This window comes from Polistes canadensis, unplaced genomic scaffold, assembly GCF_001313835.1.
Source record: "Polistes canadensis isolate GaletaPanama2010 unplaced genomic scaffold, ASM131383v1 scaffold_184, whole genome shotgun sequence".
Classification (NCBI taxonomy): Eukaryota; Metazoa; Arthropoda; class Insecta; order Hymenoptera; family Vespidae; genus Polistes; species Polistes canadensis.
Genome location: NW_014569731.1, coordinates 223,595 through 242,896, shown reverse-complemented (window position 1 = coordinate 242,896; position 19,302 = coordinate 223,595). Strand labels below are relative to the sequence as shown.

Sequence of the window (19,302 nt, the reverse complement as noted above, 5' to 3'; positions counted from 1 at the left end):
AATGATTGATATTCTTGGATTGATGACGTTGTTTTTCACACTTCGATCAATAACAGTATCATCGATTTTCCTTCGTGTTAAAAACACGTCCGTTGAGAGCTGGACTATTGTAAATAAAACTTGCTTTTATGGAGGGGGAATTGAGAGGAAGGAAGGGAAAGTATATAAAAAAATTTATTTTTAACAATATCGAGAATCGACGATAACAAAATAGGGTTTAGAAAAAAAAAATGTTTGACACGTTTTACGATAAATATCCTCGTTGGATACGAATTTCGTATCAAGAATGAATTGTTTCAAACGAGACAGAATGATGTTGAAAATACGTATGTATATATACGAGTAAAAGGATCTTCTCTAAAACATGAAAGCTTTGGTTTCTTGTTACGTTTTGTGCAACACACCATTGATCTGCACTCTTTTTACTACGAGTCACGCGTAGAAAAACGTGTTAATACACGTACAAATACGTAGTTCCACAAATACGTAGAGACAAAAAGAAATATAGAAAGATAAAAATACGAAAAGAGAATGAATCGTAGATACTCATAATTTATGTATACGTATGTATATCTCTGTGAAAATATTGTATACACATGTACGTATTTATATGCACTAATCGACAAAAGTTTAAAGTCATTTGTCGATTTTAATAGGAATTAATTTGAATTGTATTGTAAAAATCGATTATCGTTATTATATCGAATATTAATAAATTGAATAAACAATTTTGTAAAGATTTTTAATATTTTCTTACGTGTCAATATTTTTGTATGGTTTATAAAGTAAATTTTAGATGATGTTCGAAATGAACTTTGCTATTGGGACATCTTTGGCCATTTAGACGAAAGAAGCGTGGTCCAGGATGCCAAGATAGTAGTGCATGCGAATGTTAGAATATTCGAATACTAAATCGTCGCATATTGGAAGTTATACTGTGTTCATAAGTCTTTTTGATATGTAAATCTATCTCGGCTACATTTTTTTCTTCGTCTCTCTGAATTTACGTAGTGATTTTAAGCTTTTAACAGGTAGTGTATGCGGTAATACTTGTTTCAAGTAAAAAGCACGTATTTTGCATAAACGTTGGAAGAAAATTTGAGATATCAAAACAAGTTAACTATAAAGCCCGAATAAACCGTCAATATACGTTGCTGACAATAGTTGACTGCCTGTTTTCAAAACGCACGAATGCAGTACTCGATACTAGTGGTATAGAAAATTGTGTATGACAGATTGATGTATTTGTGTGTGTAAGGGGTAGTAAAAAGATTTCGAACGATCTTCGATTGTAATTTCAAGCGACACGTTTCATGGCACACGGTGTTTTTAAAAAGAAGTAAAAAGTAAAACAATAAAAATAAAAACACGAATAAGAACCGATTATAATAATAATATAATATAATATAACGTGTATGAAATTTAATAATAAAAATTATTAATATCTCGAAAAGCGGTACAGTTCGTTTAATTTAGCGATTCGGGTGTTAATCTTTTGCATTTCCGTTTACTCTTTTTTTTGGTCCGTAGAAATTATAATTATTAAAATTACTGTAAATTGTAATTATTGTAAATACTTCAAATTTTTGACAATATTGACCAATTATTATACTTATAAATATTTTAATTAAAATATTGAGACAATTTTTGTAATTAATCCATACAATATTCCGAGTATTTATTTAAAATGTATAATTCTCATTTCATTTCAACTCTTTTATATCTCACTTGTATTTTTAAAGGATCTAATTTTTCTTTTTTTTCTTTATGATTTCAGGTTATTTTCCATTACCTGCAGTCTACTGTCTAGCTTGGATTTGTCTGGACGTACTTTTTTGTACGGCAAGTATAATGCATCTGTGCACCATAAGCGTCGACCGTTATCTCAGCCTACGTTATCCTATGAAATTTGGTCGGAATAAAACGAGAAGAAGAGTGATCTTGAAAATAATCTTTGTCTGGTTACTCAGCATCGCCATGAGTTTACCTCTCAGTTTAATGTATTCTAAGGTGAGAGTGATGTCACAATTACAGTGAAAATCATTTCAACATATAGACATGAAAATATCAAATTTCTCGATACAATTTTTCATTATTCATTATTCTCATATCATTTTATATTTTGAAGTTGATACTATCATACTCCTACTGTCCATTATTACTGACGTCGTTTTCTCTTGATCTTTTTTTTCCTAATGGGAGTAATTACACGCCTGGGAAAAATAACTATTTATCATTACATGGCGGAAAGAAATTTGATGTTGGCATATTTCGGTCAATGATATGCGAAAGGTTTAACTCCATTTACCTGACTGATTTTAAAGCTGTTAACTGTAACGGCTTAGTATCGTACAATATTCATCCTCAATATTCATAATGTAAACAATATTAATACTCAGGTGCTTAACTTTTTACATGTGTATACACCGAATGCTAAAACTCGAATTTATCGATAATAAAAGAGAATAATATCGGAGTAAAAGGATTGTAAGGAAAGAAATTCGGTTGTTTACTCATCGTTTCGCAAAGAGATAGATAGATTAGATGAAAGAGAGGGGAAGAGAGAAGGAGAGAGACAGTGAGAACATCTCGGTCAGAATTCCAGAGCATTCATTTTCCACCTTGTTAGCTGTCTCGAGCAGCAGAGTTTTCCAGGAAAGAAAGGGAAACTATGCGCGTTATCTTGTATGTGCTTGTATGTGTGTGTAACAGAAAGAAAAAGCAAAATTTGTTCATTCTTATGAATTTGCAACGCGGTTTACGGTATTTTTTTGAAAAAACAATAACCTAATGTTACAATGGACTGAAACAATTATTTTTTGTTTCTATGTGGTGAAATTCATTCTTTTGTCTCTCTTTCTTTCTCTTATATTTCATTTTCGCACGAACGCATTCGATATCTGTTCCAGTTTTACTATAAAATTGAGTTCAGCTAGAAAATTGTTTGCCTTTTTTTTGATACCTTCAAGCGCAGCGTTTTTCGTTACAAGACTTGGTAATTTTTGTTCTACGAGTTTTTTCATTGTTTTCCTTTTGTTGTTATGAAAACATGAAGGATTTCTATTATTTCTATGATAACGAAATAATAATTACAATTTTTCTAGAAATTGCTTTTTTGTGTAAAGGAAACTAATGTTAAAAAAATTATAAATTAGGATTTTAGGGGGTTCTAGAAAATCATATAAAATCACATAGAGATATGGTAAAAGTGGTAGTAAATAATAAATGAAAATGGTTTTATTCAGATTACACGGGTATAATGTAATACACGCTATTAGCTAGCATTGATTCAAATTGAACTGAACTGCTATGGATCGCTTCTCTTTTATATTTTTCTTCTGTTTGTTTCAAAACTTCATGACCATTCCTGAACATAAAACATTTTGTTAGTTAATGTTGGTGTATTATTATGTAGGTTCCACTGTTACTTATCGTAGGAGAAGATTATATTATGTTTAGACAGATATTATATTATGTTTACTGCTTAGGAAAAGTCTCTAAGAATTCTTCTGTTTCCAACTTTGTCGAGAGGCAAAGGGAAAAATGCATTGTTGACAATGCCTAGGAATTATTGGCAATGGCGGATTTCCGGGTTTGACGGTAACATATGTAAGAATTGATTTATTGGGCATTTAATTGTTCTCACAATAAGAATTAAAAGATAATTAAATCCATATTATATTAATAGTATAGTATTAAATTAATTTTGTTTCATCATTGTAAGGATTGATACGTTTCAGTATAACTTAACCTGATTTAAAATAATTCACTTATGCTCTATATTGTTAATTTATTTTTCGAACGTACTTTTCCGTCAAAAATGATATTATTCCTTGGGTATATCAGAAATGAGAAAGTTGTTGACTCGTCGAAAAGACTACTAACGTCTATAACTTGCTTTTCAAAATGTGTATAGGGATATATAGGCTTTGGTTTATTAGCCGGAAGCGTCGGTCACTAATCCGGATAATCTAATATATATTCGAGGGAGTTAGTATGATGGAAAGCTCGAAGCTCCCTTTTTGGTCTTTCCAACATGGAGCTTTACGTAGCTTTTATTCTCATCAAGGTACCGTTTATGGGATATTATGTGCAGAATACAACGAGGAGACATTTACAATTAGCGTGACACGGATTAACATTTATTACGCGAATATAAGTATACACGATTTTTAAGTAATTTACACGTACTTACGTGCGAGCCGCTCATTTGTCAAATTAATTCATTCTTTAAAAATAACACGAAATTTATATACATTGTTGGTATCATTTATTATTAAACTAATATTAACATTTTTTTCCTCATTTAATGCTACTGAATTTAATTATTAAAAACAAATGTATTTTAAAATGTTAAAAGTTAAGCATCGATCGAGTGCTTTGCAATTAAAAAGCAAATTTCTAGATAATTTACAAAGTGGAGTTATTTGGGCTACGAGCCCATACGCTCATACACATAAAAACACCGACAGTTTTGCAATTACCATCGATTTAACGTTAAAAGTATTTTACCGATAGAACAATTTATAAACTCGTACGCGTACGGTGTAAATACGATTATTTTTCCTGCTACTTTTATTTGCCGAAGCTAGGAAATAAAAAGAAAAACCAATAAAAATAGAAACCCTAAAAACACCCTCAAAAAATATACAAAAAGAATTCGTGAAAGTTTACAGGGACTTTCAAAATATATGAACATAATTTCAAGGTTGGTTTTAATACGATAAAATAAAAAATAAGTTCATAAAATCGTATGCCCGATATAAACTCGATTCCGAATTATAGCTGCTTTTGTTTTTAGTTCACAGAACTTTATTGATTGCTTGCTTCAACTGTTTACGAGTAAGCTTCTTATCTCATACTGTCGATAAATTCAAACAACAGTTGATATTTTTGAACAATTGAGAACATCTACAATAAGACGTTTTGAAGCCTGCATTCAAGTAGTTTCCATGAAAATTATGTAACAACAAGTATAATACAAAAAAAGGAATTGTTCTCTTATTTTAACGTATCGGAACCATTTCTGAAGTTATGCCCATATATTTTGAAAAAGTATGTATATATATGTACGCACATAAAACGCAATTTTGACGAATTCACGGTGAGAGACTCTCACATTGTGCGTGAGACACGAGAATAAAGCTATTTACGAGACACCAGAGTCTCGTATCAAAAAATATAATTTCAAAGGAAGGATATAATGACAAAAAAAGGCTAAAACAAAGAGAAAAAGAGAGAAAATATATTTTCAAAAAGAATGCTCGATAAAAGGAATAGAAAAACAATATCAAAATTTTTAAATAGATAATTTAATACGTAAACTTTCTTATGTTTGTACGTATAAATTCGTACTAAAATCGAATATATAAATTCATTTGCATTGTAAAGGAAATAAATATAGTTAAAAATGTACTCAGTAGTCATTTTCACGTTCCAGTACACGTTCGTATAGAGACACTAAAATATTAGAAGACGATTTCCCTTTTGTTAGGAACGTTAAGAAGCGTGTTCAGATGGTACAAAGCAAGAAAATAATTCGATTCTCTTGCACGTTCACATTTTATGTAAGGAAATATTTTACTAGAAGCTCTATTTGGTCCTGGTCTACTGAATATATATATATATATATATATATATAAGTACATATAGTATATATATTATATATAATCGTAGATATATATATATATAAAGTCGATCATCAAGACGATACTTTTTAAAAGGTGTCGTGTAATCTTTTTTCGAAATATCGATTTTTATTGCATTGAAATGGCAGAGAAAGAGAGAGAGAGAGAGAGAGAGAGAGAGAGAGAGAGAGAGAGAGAGAGAGAGAGAGAGAAGGTTAATAAGAGTAGAGCTTTTCACCGACATCAGACAGTCACTACTATCATATTTTTCCATTCGTTCGAGACTACATGAAACGTATTATCGACAGGCACAGAAGCCGAGCTTTACCTCACGTTACTAGAAATTTATGAAGATCTAATGCTATAACTCTTGATATGGAGATTTCCACATTCGTAGATCGTAAATATTTGATTTAGGTTCCAAAAGAAAATATAGAAAAAGATTATTTCTATCTAGATTCGCGCGCGATTTACAATGTTTATATAATAATTTTGTTTTATTTTTTTATTTTTATAGTAAATAAAGAATTATTTTATTTTGGATATATTTGTTAATACACAAATTTTAATGTTCACGGTCGTAAATGTTTGACTTTAGGCTCCAAAAAAATGGAGAAATTGTTAATATCCGGATTCGATTTGTGATATTTGTATGGTAATTATGATTTCTGTTTAATATTAATTAAATGGATAATATCAAATAATTAAGACTACCATAAATAATATTTTTACATGTATTAGTTTATTTTTAAGAGATCATACGTATTGAGATTTTATTGATTATATTTTTTAACAATGTTTTTTTAAATATCAATTGGATAATTGCATTATAGTTACCATTCTACACATATAATATAATATATCAGATAATTCGAATTGTACTTCTTAATCAAATGTGAAATCGAATTTCAATTATAGTTTGAAAATCATTTGCCAAATCAATTTAGTTAGACAAGGTGTACTTATATATAATTAGATAGTTGGAGAGTTAGAAAATAGATAGTGGTTTCATTGGTTCAACGAATTTCGGATAATCGAAGTACTGGTTGATCTAGCGTGAAGCCAACGAAATTCAAATATGGTCTTTGTACGATAACGTTACGCATAATACGTACGTTCGTCGAAAGCTTTACGTAAATCGATGATTATAAACGGTGCACGAGTACGAAATACATACATAAGTACATACATCCATACATAGTTTGTGGCATTACCGCTTATCACACCCCTATGCATTCTGAGTTTCATACATGACAAAATGATGATGTTACAAAGCAAGCTATAATATTCTTTCATTTTCTATCTTTCTTTCTTTCTTTCTCCTTTCATCCTTAAATTGTACTATGGGAATGAAGTTTCCACACACGATCTAATATAATATTTTTATAATAATAAAATGAATTTCTTGATAATCATATTGAATTTCACACTTACCTTTATTACAAATCTATTTTATATCTTGTGAAAAATAATACTGGATTTCACTGGAAGTTCGGGTTGATTAATATTTGTATTATACGGATCGTTTATTATAAGGGTAATGTAAGTTTATTTTTGATAAAATATTTAAAAAAACATTTACTTTTCGAAGTCGGCAAGAACTTTTCGTGAAACCTAGTCTTACAAGCAAGAAAAAAATCGTTTATTAGAAAATATTTATAAATTGGTATTAACTTTTTGGCCGATCAAATAATAAACACAGGATGACACAATTTGTCAATTATTAAATATTTTATTATCGATTATGCACAATTATAGGGATAAATGACAGAGAGAGAAAGAGAAAGAGAGAGAAGGGTGATAAACTTTAATATTATCATGTCGAAATAAATTCGTATTATTCGAAACAATGATATTAGAAATAATAACAAAGAGGGTTTCTTACACATTGATTACACACATGATTGTTTTTATTACGTTAAAAATCCCAAATGTTAATTGTCGATTATATCGAAAAGGAGGATAAATAAACAATAATGTTTTCTTTGACGAAGTTCCGTTTTATTCGAAATAAAAGTATCACTCTAAAACGGTGTACTAAAAATAAAAAGAAAAAAAAAAACAAAAATAATAATAACAATAATAACAGCAATCAAGAATAGAAATGCATCTTGCTAAAGAAGAATACGCGCGTACACGTACAAAGGAGAGACACGTATTTACGTATATATGATGTGTATGTATATATATTGTATATATGTCTGTACCTATATATGAGACACAATGACTTATTATTACTTTTAAGCGGGAGAATAATTAATTAGGTCAGATTGTTCCCCCTCTTAATCTTCGGAATATTCAAAAGGTTCTGGTGGATCAGCTTCTTTTTCTTCATCTGGCTTTGGTCCGAATGCTAAAACATACACCATTTTAAAAGGCCAAAGGTCGATACGTATTCATAAGAAGGTTTCTGACATTACGAGAGATTTTACGGTTAAGTAATTGACTTTAATCATGGCCACGAATCTGTCTTAATTAAAATGACCATTAGTTTGACCATTAGTAGACAAATTGAATTCCTTTTTTGATTTTATTTTATTTTTGTTTTGATTTTCTTTTTCAAACCGGGGGTATGCAAGAACCTGTGTACGTGACAAAAGTAACTTTCTGAGATATTGACTTTCTAACTTAAACTGCATTTATTATGCTTTTTTGAAATAACTATATAAAGGGGTTTCCTAAACCTTACAGAGAAACTTTTTGAAGGCTCTGAAATCACAAAAAAAAAAAAAAAATAGAAGCAAATTGTAGCATAATAAGACAAAATAGTTATTTATTTAATTAAAATGTCACATAATAGTTTCTTGCACATATCTATTGATGCAAGCATTGGATTATATGATAGATAATGTTGGAAATTTTAATAATTTACATATTTCAATGAATAAACAAATATCATATAAAATATTTTATTTACTGAAAAAAACCTTTTAATATTTAATATTTGAACAAACAACGCACTAATATTTTGTATATACAAAATTTCAACATTAATTATTGATCAATCCAATGTGTAGAAATTAATTCGATGTCTTTTAACACATTAAAAGCCGGCGACATATAAGATATCTAAAGTTTAAGCGCCGGGGCAACATATCAGCCACAAAAGCCCTTATGCTGACCTTATTTGCGTGTTTCTGAACAATGCAAATCAACGTGTAAGACACTCATAAAAGCAAGAAAATTGCTGCGCAACATTTCGGGGCTGGCGCTCAAGCGATAGACTCGGAAACCCGCGTGTCAACGCGGGACCGGTGCTTAATGTGTTAAAAACATATTTATCATTTGTTTATGGTACCGAATTCATTTCTGAAACATCTTTCTTAAAAAGAAAAAAAGACAAAGTATAATCATATAAAAAAATAATAATAATTAAAACTCACCAGCGACTGGTTCAACCAATTCCTCTTCTGAATCCGCTTGAACATGTTTCACCATAACAATTCCACCAATTTGAAGATCCTTGACCGGGACGTAAGGACTACCTTCGACTAATTGAATGACCTTCAGTTGTTGCCGTAATACTCTCGCAGGATTTTGAAGAATTTCGAAGTTAGGCTCCGGTTCCTTCTTTTCCTTTTCGCTCTTTTCCGTGTCATCTTTGCTCTTCTTATCGATTCTCTCTTTCGTATCCTTAACCTCCTTCTCTTCTTTCTCTTTCTTTTTTTCATCCTTTTCTTTCTTTTTCTCCTCCTTTTCTTTCTTCTTCTCTTCCTTTTCCTTTTTCTTCTCTTCTTTATCTTTCGAAGCCGTTGCCGACGATGACGCTGACGTTGTTGTTGACGACGATGACGATGACGACGACGACGACGACGACGACGACGGCAAAGACGACGACGGCAAAGACAACGACGATGACGATGACAATGTTTCTTTGACTTCAACGCTTTCCTTCGTTTCTACCACTACAGGTGGATCCTTTAAATAATATTTCAATTAAAAAATATTCAACCGAATGTTGTGTTGGTCTTGTTGTCATTTCTTTTTTTTTCTTTCCCTCGAATTAATTCACGAACAAAGAAAATAATTCAAATAAAAAAAAAAACGAACAAACGAATTGACCTTTGACATTCAAAGCTACAAAGGGAGAAGTCAACGTTGACTGGTTGGTACGTTTCAAAACCGAGAAAAAAAGTAACACGATCTGTCGACAAAGTTTGCGAATTTATATATCACCTGCATGTAAGAGACAATCGTTTTTTAAGAGTGAAAGAGTAAACAAAAAGAGATAAAGCGTTTATTTAATAATTGAACCACTTGTATGTGTCAAATCGATTAATTTCACAAAACAAAAGTAGAGAACATCGATTGTCGTATGATTTACTATCGAACGAGCATACAAATTGTTCGTATTTGATGATAAGCTTAATTATTGAGGAAATTTATTTTAAATATAAAAACTTAAACATTGATTTTTATTTTTGTAGTATATTGAAATTTTGATAATAAAACTTTGAAAATTGTTAATACTGGAGTTTGCTTTGACCTGCGAACACGGCTCAATTTTAAATGTCAGATTGTCGAGCTTGATTTTAAACAATATGCAGTTAACGTATTACATTATATTAAAAATGAATAATTAATATTAAAATAATAATAAAAATTGTTGATTTACCACATCCATTTTTTCATGAGAGTCACGTGCTCTTCTCTCAGATTCCTTCCTACGTGCCCGTGCAGCAATACTCAGAACAGCGGTAGTGACCTTTTCCCTTTCTTCACGTTTTTTCTCTTCGAGTGGTGCCGGATATGCGTAGATACTTGGACGTGCATTCGAACGAACCTCTAATTTTGGCATTTTTAATTGAGCATTCAAAGCTATTAAGCAAGTAGGTGTAAATGCTAGGGCAAGACAATGAGCTAAGGGGAACCAGTACCAATACTGAGTGAACACAAGAGCACCAACGACTGCTAACATATTCGTGTGACCTGTTCTAGATTGAAGTGAAACTGTTACGTTACGACCACCTACGAAAAGATAAAAAAAAGAAAATAATTAATTTCGTTGATTAGAAGAAAATAAACTATCAAATGATGAAGATGTTTTGAGAACGATCAGAATGTTTCATCGAAAATATTTGAACAGTGTCAAAAGGGTGAGAGAAGAGAGATTGGAAGTTTTAGCTCGAGGCTACTTTATAATCTCCTTGAAAGTTCTCAAGACTGAAGAGGAAGCGTCCTCCATCTCTTCCTCTTACTTCTACCAAAACGAAGAGAAGATTGCAGTTTCGATCATCTTACCAGCATCGATGATACCCTGGGCAAGAATAGCACCGAACTTGGCCATAACGTCCTCGTGTTTGTCGACAACTACCTTCGCGTAAAGGGCACGGAAATCCTTGACGCGAGAACAGGTTGCTTCGGTCTGTTGAATGAGGATCATTGCCGAGGCTATCAACGCTCCCTGTCTGACGAAGTTCACAGGGTCGTTCGTCATTGGATCTAAGAGTGCTATTGCCTCTTTCAAGCCGGTACCAGCACAGGCAATTCCCAGAGCCATTGCGGCGCCATATCGGACATGAGGATTATAACTTTCAGCTAGGAGAGATACTACGCTTGGACATTGCTCTGGTGTTCTGAAAAAAAATAAAAATCAAATCAAATTCTTCTTTAGTATATGGCTAATATTTGTATACAAATTCAATTTAAATCTATGATAGAGCAAATAGTTTTCTATGGATATTTTGTTGAATCATCGATATTTATAATTCAGCAAGGATATACTTGTAGGTATAGCATATTTAGATATAAATTATATAGTAATTAAATAAATAATAAATATTATAATTTTTTCCGCTTAAGAGACAGACAACATTTCACTTGGACACTGTTTGGATTTTATACAAGATATTAAATAACATATTTTCCTTATATCTAGGTGAAATTATTATGCACATTTTAGTTTATAAATCTTTTGAATCCACATATATGCATAGTCAATCAAAGGCATATCCGGGGCTAGCTTTTAGGCATGTTATAATATACAGTAATTTAATAAATGTACGTATACATTAATCACCTTATACATTTAATATATTCATTCCCACCCATAATTTTAACCCTATCATCTCACACATTTGATCTTTTATTAAAAACAATTCTAATGATAGACATTTCGTGGCTAACTGTGGAATGTTAATCGTTCGAATTACTTTTCAATTGTTTCAGGATCATAATTCCGTATTGGTCGACGGTGCCTGCCAAATTCCAGATCCTTTGTATAAGCTGATTGGTAGCATAATCTGCTTCTACATACCACTGGGTGTAATGCTACTCACATATGCATTGACGGTGAGACTATTGGCTAAACAGAGACAGAATATTGGTGGAGGTACAGGTTGGTCATCGGGATGGTTGGGTGGTCCACAAGGTGCATCCACGGGAGGTTAGTGTAATATCAGGTACACTGACCTGTGTCTTATTATTTCTATCTCGCAAGCATCCATTGCAATAAATTATCTCGTCCAATTATATTTTCTCTAATGGAGGAACATAATAGGTCATCTCGTTGATAACTAATATAAGTAACTTTCATCAGCAACTTAATTAACTTGTTTTCTCAACCAACAGACGGATACGAATAATAACTTTGTTATTTCTATCGAGTGACTCTGTTAATAATTATCCAATAAACATACTTTATTTTTGTTTTTTAAATTTATCGCAGGCAACAAATTAAGACTGTATTGGGAAAAAGAAAAATCACGTTTGTCAAACACCGAACCTACGATAATAATCAATTTAATATTGGTTTAAATAATAAAAAAAAAATATTTCAAGTTACAATGATCGTAAAGTGAAAGACAATAAACCAATAACATCGGAGGTAAAATTTAAATGAAACCTTTATAACCACTCGTGATTCGTTTTAAATGACTCTTTCTAATAATAAATTTAATTTTTATTTCTCTCCCGTAAAGTAGGAAGAAATGTTTCGAAGAGTTGAACTTCGATATTCTAATAGATCGTATATAAACGATAAAATCATAAAGACTATTTAATGATTTATCAATTCGTTCGAGATGATGTGAATCGAACGATACCATGAGATTTAAAGATATCGAAAAAGCATAGAGAATTTTTTTTTTTGATGTTTAACTTAGTACGTAGGCGAGAATGCGTAGGAACGTCGAAGGACGTAAAAGGCGAGTTCTTTCTTCGAGAAGGCGTTATCACCTGATACACCTATCTCTTTGTGAAATTCAATCGCCTTTGCCGGTTCCACTGATGGAACTAAACGCACGGAGAAAAGCAAATATTCACCCAAGTATAATACACACACACATACACACACACGCGCGCGCGCGCGCGCGCGCTTGCGTTAAAAGCGAACCGGAATAAAAGAACGAGTTAAATCGTAGTTGAAATATCACATATATACTTTCCTTCTCCTTTTTTTATTTCTTTTTTTAACTTTCTGTAACCACATTTCGTATTTTTCCGATTCAAGTTGGAAAAAATCTTTTATAAAAGTTTATTTGTTTTAGTAGGATATGTTGATATTACATATATACCAAAATTGTACGTTCCTATTTAAACAAAAATTAACATAGTCTACCTTTAAAATTTACCACCAAATAAAAAACAATATACGTCATAATATTTTATCCATTTTAATCAGATAATTCTTGTTTGAATAAAATTATTCTCCAAATGTCTCTGTATTCGCGAGATAAAAATTTTCCCGTTTATACGAGCTAACCAAAAATTTTATAGAAATAATATAAAAAAAAACCTTTCTATTTTTTTTTTTAAAGAGATCGATAATTTATCGAACTTTATTTTTCTTTTTTTATATTTTTTTTTTTTTGAAATAAGTAAAAAAAAAAGAAGTTTTTCTCGTCTATCATCTAAAGTGTCTCCTCCTCGATGCACGTATGATTAATCCGGTGCAATCATTATTTCTTTTATTCACTACTAATCTATCCCTTCGAAATGAGAAAAACATATATCCTTACATGCGTTAAAAAAGAAAAAATCGTTCGAATTCAAGATCATTGAGCGTTAGAAGAAATTGAGAGAGAAACTGTAGAAAACGATACACTGATTCCGACGTTTTCACCAATAAGAGAGTAGATATGTTAGATCTATGTGTAGTCGAATTATATCGAAGATAAAGTTTATGTAGCGTCGTTCAATTGGAAACGAATCCTTGATGTTTCTTTTATATACAACGTACGAACGAAGCTATTGGCAGAGATTAAATTTTCCTATAACATCCTTTGTAAATCTCTACAAAGTATTTCTATCAATTTTTTTTTATTCTTTTTTTTTTCGTTTGCAAAATATATCTCACCAGTCTGAAATTCGAGTGCGTTGTTAGCTATGGAGATTAAATAAAATCTATAATAAAGGGAAATTGTTTTTAGATACAAATGTGTGTGTGTACCTTCGTGTACATTATTATTCACTTTTTTTATTATTATTATTATTTTTATCGAGTACCAATTTAATTTTCATGGATTAAAAAATTACTTAAACTTTCGACTCGAGAATTACACTTTACGAAATAATATTATCTGTTTTAATTATTTTTGTGTATATTATTTTTATATCATTTTGTATGTTAAAATAAAATAAATATATTTTTTAGTTCTCGGAATACAAAACGACGTATACGCGTGGCGATTTCATATAGACTTGATTGGGTGAATATTTATCGGGTCAGTATTTGAAAACAATTTTTGATTGATTTTATCTTCTCGGATTATGAATACACTGTGACTATTTGTTATATTTATTTAAACTGAATATATTCGTATATATATAATATATAGTGACCATTTATTTAGATCAAATAAATGAAATATTTAAATTTCGCGACAAGAGTTTAACGTAGTTTGGTATAGAAATAGTTTTCCCCGATACTCGGAAATTTCTCTCTAGGTGGTGGGATAAAATTTACGTTTACGGGTTGCAGCTGTTTCCTGCATACCGATTTCAAATAGACGATTCCGAACGAACTTAGAGTAGACCATAGTCATTGGTCGTCGTTGTCGTTGTCTTCCTCACTTCTTTCTATTCTTTTATTTTTTCTTTTAACATTATTGAACAGGTCGTATTCTCTCACTATTTCTTGCCTCGAAATTCATTATTTCCATTCTCAATTTTCCAAGTCATCGAAGCGACGAAAAGTACTCTTGCGTTTGTTGCGTAAGGAATCGACGATGTTCTATCCATTGGAAAAACATAAATGTTTATTGTTAGGTAAAATGTTGGAAGACATCTTTCGAATAAAATAAGATGACCATTGAAAGACAAAATGTTAAATTCATACTATCGGATGTTTCGAGAAAAATCATTTATTTAGAATTAGACATTTTTTTTAGGTTTTCGTAGATGGCACATAATTTTGTTTTCTTTTATACCGCATTATTATCCTTATAATAAAAGATAAATAAAACATTAAAAAAAATGTTACTTGGTAGATAGAAACACAAACAAGTTTTAAATCACGTCTGAAGTGTCTGTTGTTGCAAAAATGTAAAACGAATTTGAGGTTTTCATTAGAGTAAAAGTAAGGTCTAGGTAAACGCGATTAATAAAAGCTCTGTAGGAAGAAAAAAAAATTACTATCCAAATAACTCAATAGTCTTTCAAGGGATACGATCTGAATTTAACGAGAACTATATATTAAAGGGTTAGTAAATAAATGTAGACACACACAGACAGGTATTAGTTAAAATAATTTGTTAAGGGTCCTTTAATACAAAAATGTGGACAATTAAATTTAATTTTTTTAATATAACATTTGCACATATTTTCTTTCTTTTTAATGTACCTTAAATCAAGTTAACAAAAAATATCATTGGCTATTATTAAAATAAAAAATTCGTTTCTGAAAAGATTTGGGAAAAAAGAAATAGCTAGGCAATTAGTAAAATGATATCAACGATACGAAACTAATAGAAAGCCAATAAGTTTTTTAATCCAAACTTGAGAGAAAATATTTGTCAAAGGGGAACGATCTTGATTCAACGAAAACTATCTATCTATATATATATTTTTTTTCCTTTACTTTCATTTCTTAAAGAACCTAATATAAAGACCTATTGCAGTAAAGTTCGATGTAATCCGACATCGATTTCCACGCTTTTCCTTCGTGTCTCGTATCGTTCAAGATTGCGATTAGTTCTGCCGCTTGGTTTCCTTTGTCCAACGTTTCATGGAAGAGAGGAAGAAGAGGAAGGGGAAGAATTCTCGATGAAAAAGGAATAGGGAGGCCGAAGTATCTTTGGATCTTAAAACGTTAAACCGGGTCATCTTTTTCCTCCCTTTTTTCTTCTATGCAATGAAATAAAAAAAAAAAATATAATAAAAATATATAAAGACAAGGAAGAAAAATGGAATAAGAAAGAACGAATGATCTGTAGACTTCTGATTGAAATACCAAGTAATCATCATAACGAGAGAAAGAGAATACGTTTGACAATTTTATTCTATTTTTTTTTTCTGTTCTCTCCAAAAAAGTTTTTTTCTTTCATTTTCTAGTCGACACAATACTCTTAACACTGTTATTAAATACATTTGGTACGATCGAGAAAGTGATACCCATGTTTTTCTTTTTTTCCTTTTTAATATTCTTAAATGTATTTAACTTCGTTTGAATTAACCTACATAGTTCTATTTGAAATAAGCTCTCGTGATATGAACAATTTTTATCTCTTTCTACGAGAGAATATTTTGTTACAAACACTCCCTTTTACAAAGCCGATTATTATTTAGTTAAAAGTCGCGAAAGTTCATCCTGGCTTTATAAATAAATCAGAGAGCGAGTGTGATGGAGGGTGGGGTTATAGGAAAGGAAAGGGGGTAGAGAAAGTTACAAGTGTATTTCAAAGGACGTCGGAGATTATGAAATTTACGTTTTACGTTACAACGAGTCCGTACACCGTGCTCCGTCATTTTTGGATTGGAAGAAATAAAACAAACAAAATAAAAATAGGAAAAAAAAGAAGAGAAGGAAAGAGAACCTTTTTTATTCAAGCGGAGATTACTTCGTTATGTTTGAAAAAAAAAAAAAAACAGAAGAAAATGAAGAGCGAACATAACTGAACCTCGATCGATCACCCTCATCATCTTAAACGAAAAAAATATAAGTTGCTTCAAAGATTACCGAGGATTTACGAGAAATTCTTTTAAAGTATGTATCATTGAATTCTAATTTGCACTTTTATAGCATATCATTTTTGTTGTTGCTTTTTCGTTGGTTTCCTTATACTTCTACTCATATTCTAATATCATTTCTCCCTACTTCTCTTTCTTTTCTTCCTTATCTAAAGAAATTACTAGTCGAACCCGAATGATTCATGCGAGGGCAATATGTCTTGGCATGGACAAAACGAAATAAAAATACATGTTCGATTATGATCGATCGAATTTTAGTATTCCCATTCTCACTCGTTTTACTACGAATAAAAAACGGAATAGGGCTTATCTCTCCCTCTCCCTCCCTCTCCCTCCCTCTCCCTCCCTCCCTCTCTCTCTCTCTCTCTCTCTCTCTCTCTCTCACATTCTCTCCTACATATTATACTCTATCTATTTCTCTCTTTCTTTCCGATTAGTTTTCTCTCTCTTTTTTTTCTGCCCGAGTGTTTTAGGGTGAGTCGTGTTCCCTTTTTTTGAGAGGTTCGTGCGAGTTTCGCGATGCGGCCGAAAAATTGGAACGTGCGGGACCGCACCACCACCGTGTACGATCAAGTCCTATTCGGGGCGCAACGAAGATTTGCATCGGTCGATTTAACTTGCAAATAAATCGAGCCGCTGACGTGACAATCTATGGCATACTATACCAAAAGTCGGTCAGATTAGGTAGCGGTTAGTGAGAACCTAGGAATGTTGTTTTGTAAGATCAGAATTATAGACGATCGGTGCCATGATGGCGTACTTATTAATACTACTATTTCTCGGGATAATAATCTTCTCTCCTGTAATTTATATAAAAAGGAAAAAAGGAGAAAATAATAAAATAAGGACTAAAGAAAAGAATTTAGAACATTGAACATCAGATAGAGAAACATGAACAAACAATTATTTATTCGATCAATATTTTTAAATTACTAATTTACTTTGATTATAAATATGGACAAACTATTGATATAAAGCGTGTGTGATCATTTATTTTCGATAGAAATGAAATTGAATATAAATTTTCGATAGAAATGAAATAAATAGAAATTCAATGAAAAATCCATTTTATCGAGAAATAAGAGAATAATGATTAATCGTACGGTGACCTTTTTATTAGATTTCCTGACAATTTTTTCTATTTCTCGGTCAGACGATCCTCGAAACGCCCATTTGGCAGGATGAAAGAATTTTTATAAGAGTACACACTAGAGAGCCTCTGACCATCGTGTCCACGCGAACAAAGTCACTGCCAGAAGCAGGACACGAAGATAGGTGGGAGGTCATTATGTATTAGCTTTGAACGTGTCGAGGTATGCTAAATAGGGATGGTTTAGAAAATGAACGATCCAAGAAATTAATCAATGCAACCTGAACTGTCGATACCATCGGCCTGCATCAGAAATTTATCAAACGTTTATAGTATACATTTATTATAATAATATTTTACATAATATACATGGATGGGTTGAAAAGCTTTGAGCCTAACATAGAAACAATTTTTTGTCTCGGTTACACTATAACTTTTATTTTAAAAAATAATACAAATTGTTATTTTGGGGAAAGGGGCTTCATCAAATTCCAACCCATCCATCTATGTAATATTATATTTGATATTAGAAATCGCAATTGAAAAAAATATCAGAAAAAAAGGAATTAGATAAATATGTTAATATAAGATCGGAAAATTATTATTGAATTTAATATATTTCACGGATTATATTTTATAGCACAAAATAAGCTTCTCTCGATCTCTTTCTCCTCTTTTTACTTTGCTTTACGTCTTTTGTTTGTAAATTACGCATATGAGAATACGATTATCGGAATTATATATATATTATACTAATATTAAACGAATAACTTTTCATCTGTAGTTATGATCATATATCAACTATACATAAAACATGCTCGCTTGGACGACCAATCGTTCCATGTACATATATCCACATATTAATAATATCACATTAACAATGTTTGTGTTAATGCGCTATTTTCGTATAATGAAAATTCTCCCCCCCCCCCGGGAACATGATAAATACTTCACACATTATAGATAATCATATCGGAAACTAATCTACCGTTCGGAATTCAACGATAATGAACGACCGTTTTGAATACTTCAGGATCATTCTGAAAATGATCAAATTTAATATAATATTATTCAAACGAGAGACAATATTTTCTTGAATGATTAATTATCATGTTTCAATTTCGAAATATTTCGAACGAATATAGTTATTTAATTTAATCGTAGACAAAGTTAGTTAATAGATAGAGGAATTAGATCGGTAATTAGGCTGCTTAGAAACACTGGAGTATATTTTGTAGGAAAGCAAAGAGTATTTTGTTTTGAAAAGGCAAAACTTTAGCACACCAACGAAATTCTGCATCATTCACTAGAAGAGTCTCGCGAAACTCCTGAGGGAATGAAAGAGAAAGAGAAAGAGAGAGAGAGAGAGAGAGAGAGAGAGAGAGAGAGAGAGAGAGAGAGAGAGAGATTCCTTTGTCCAAGGATAATATCGAATTTGCGTTGCTCGGAATACGTTTT

At 31.3% G+C, this 19,302-nt stretch overlaps 2 protein-coding genes across 10 annotated transcripts in view; one reads left to right on the top strand and one right to left on the bottom strand.

Moving 5' to 3' along the window:
* The window catches only part of LOC106789461, a 70,838-nt gene that overhangs the window by 38,669 nt on the left and 12,867 nt on the right, over positions 1 to 19,302 (top strand). For all 8 annotated transcript variants that reach the window (XM_014753668.1, XM_014753665.1, XM_014753669.1 and 5 more), the window contains 2 exons: positions 1,778 to 2,010; positions 11,796 to 12,012. In XM_014753668.1, coding sequence (XP_014609154.1) covers positions 1,778 to 2,010; positions 11,796 to 12,012 — 450 coding nt within the window. The remainder of the gene's footprint in view (positions 1 to 1,777; positions 2,011 to 11,795; positions 12,013 to 19,302) is intronic.
* The window catches only part of LOC106789460 (26S proteasome non-ATPase regulatory subunit 1), a 59,728-nt gene continuing 47,775 nt past the window's right edge, over positions 7,350 to 19,302 (bottom strand). The window contains exons 11-14 of one of the 2 annotated variants that reach the window (XM_014753661.1): positions 10,869 to 11,203; positions 10,243 to 10,595; positions 9,011 to 9,545; positions 7,350 to 7,980 (exon numbers count right to left, since the gene is read on the bottom strand). In XM_014753661.1, coding sequence (XP_014609147.1) covers positions 7,910 to 7,980; positions 9,011 to 9,545; positions 10,243 to 10,595; positions 10,869 to 11,203 — 1,294 coding nt within the window. In that variant the 3' untranslated portion in view covers positions 7,350 to 7,909. The remainder of the gene's footprint in view (positions 7,981 to 9,010; positions 9,546 to 10,242; positions 10,596 to 10,868; positions 11,204 to 19,302) is intronic. The other variant, XM_014753662.1, reaches the window with a different exon arrangement.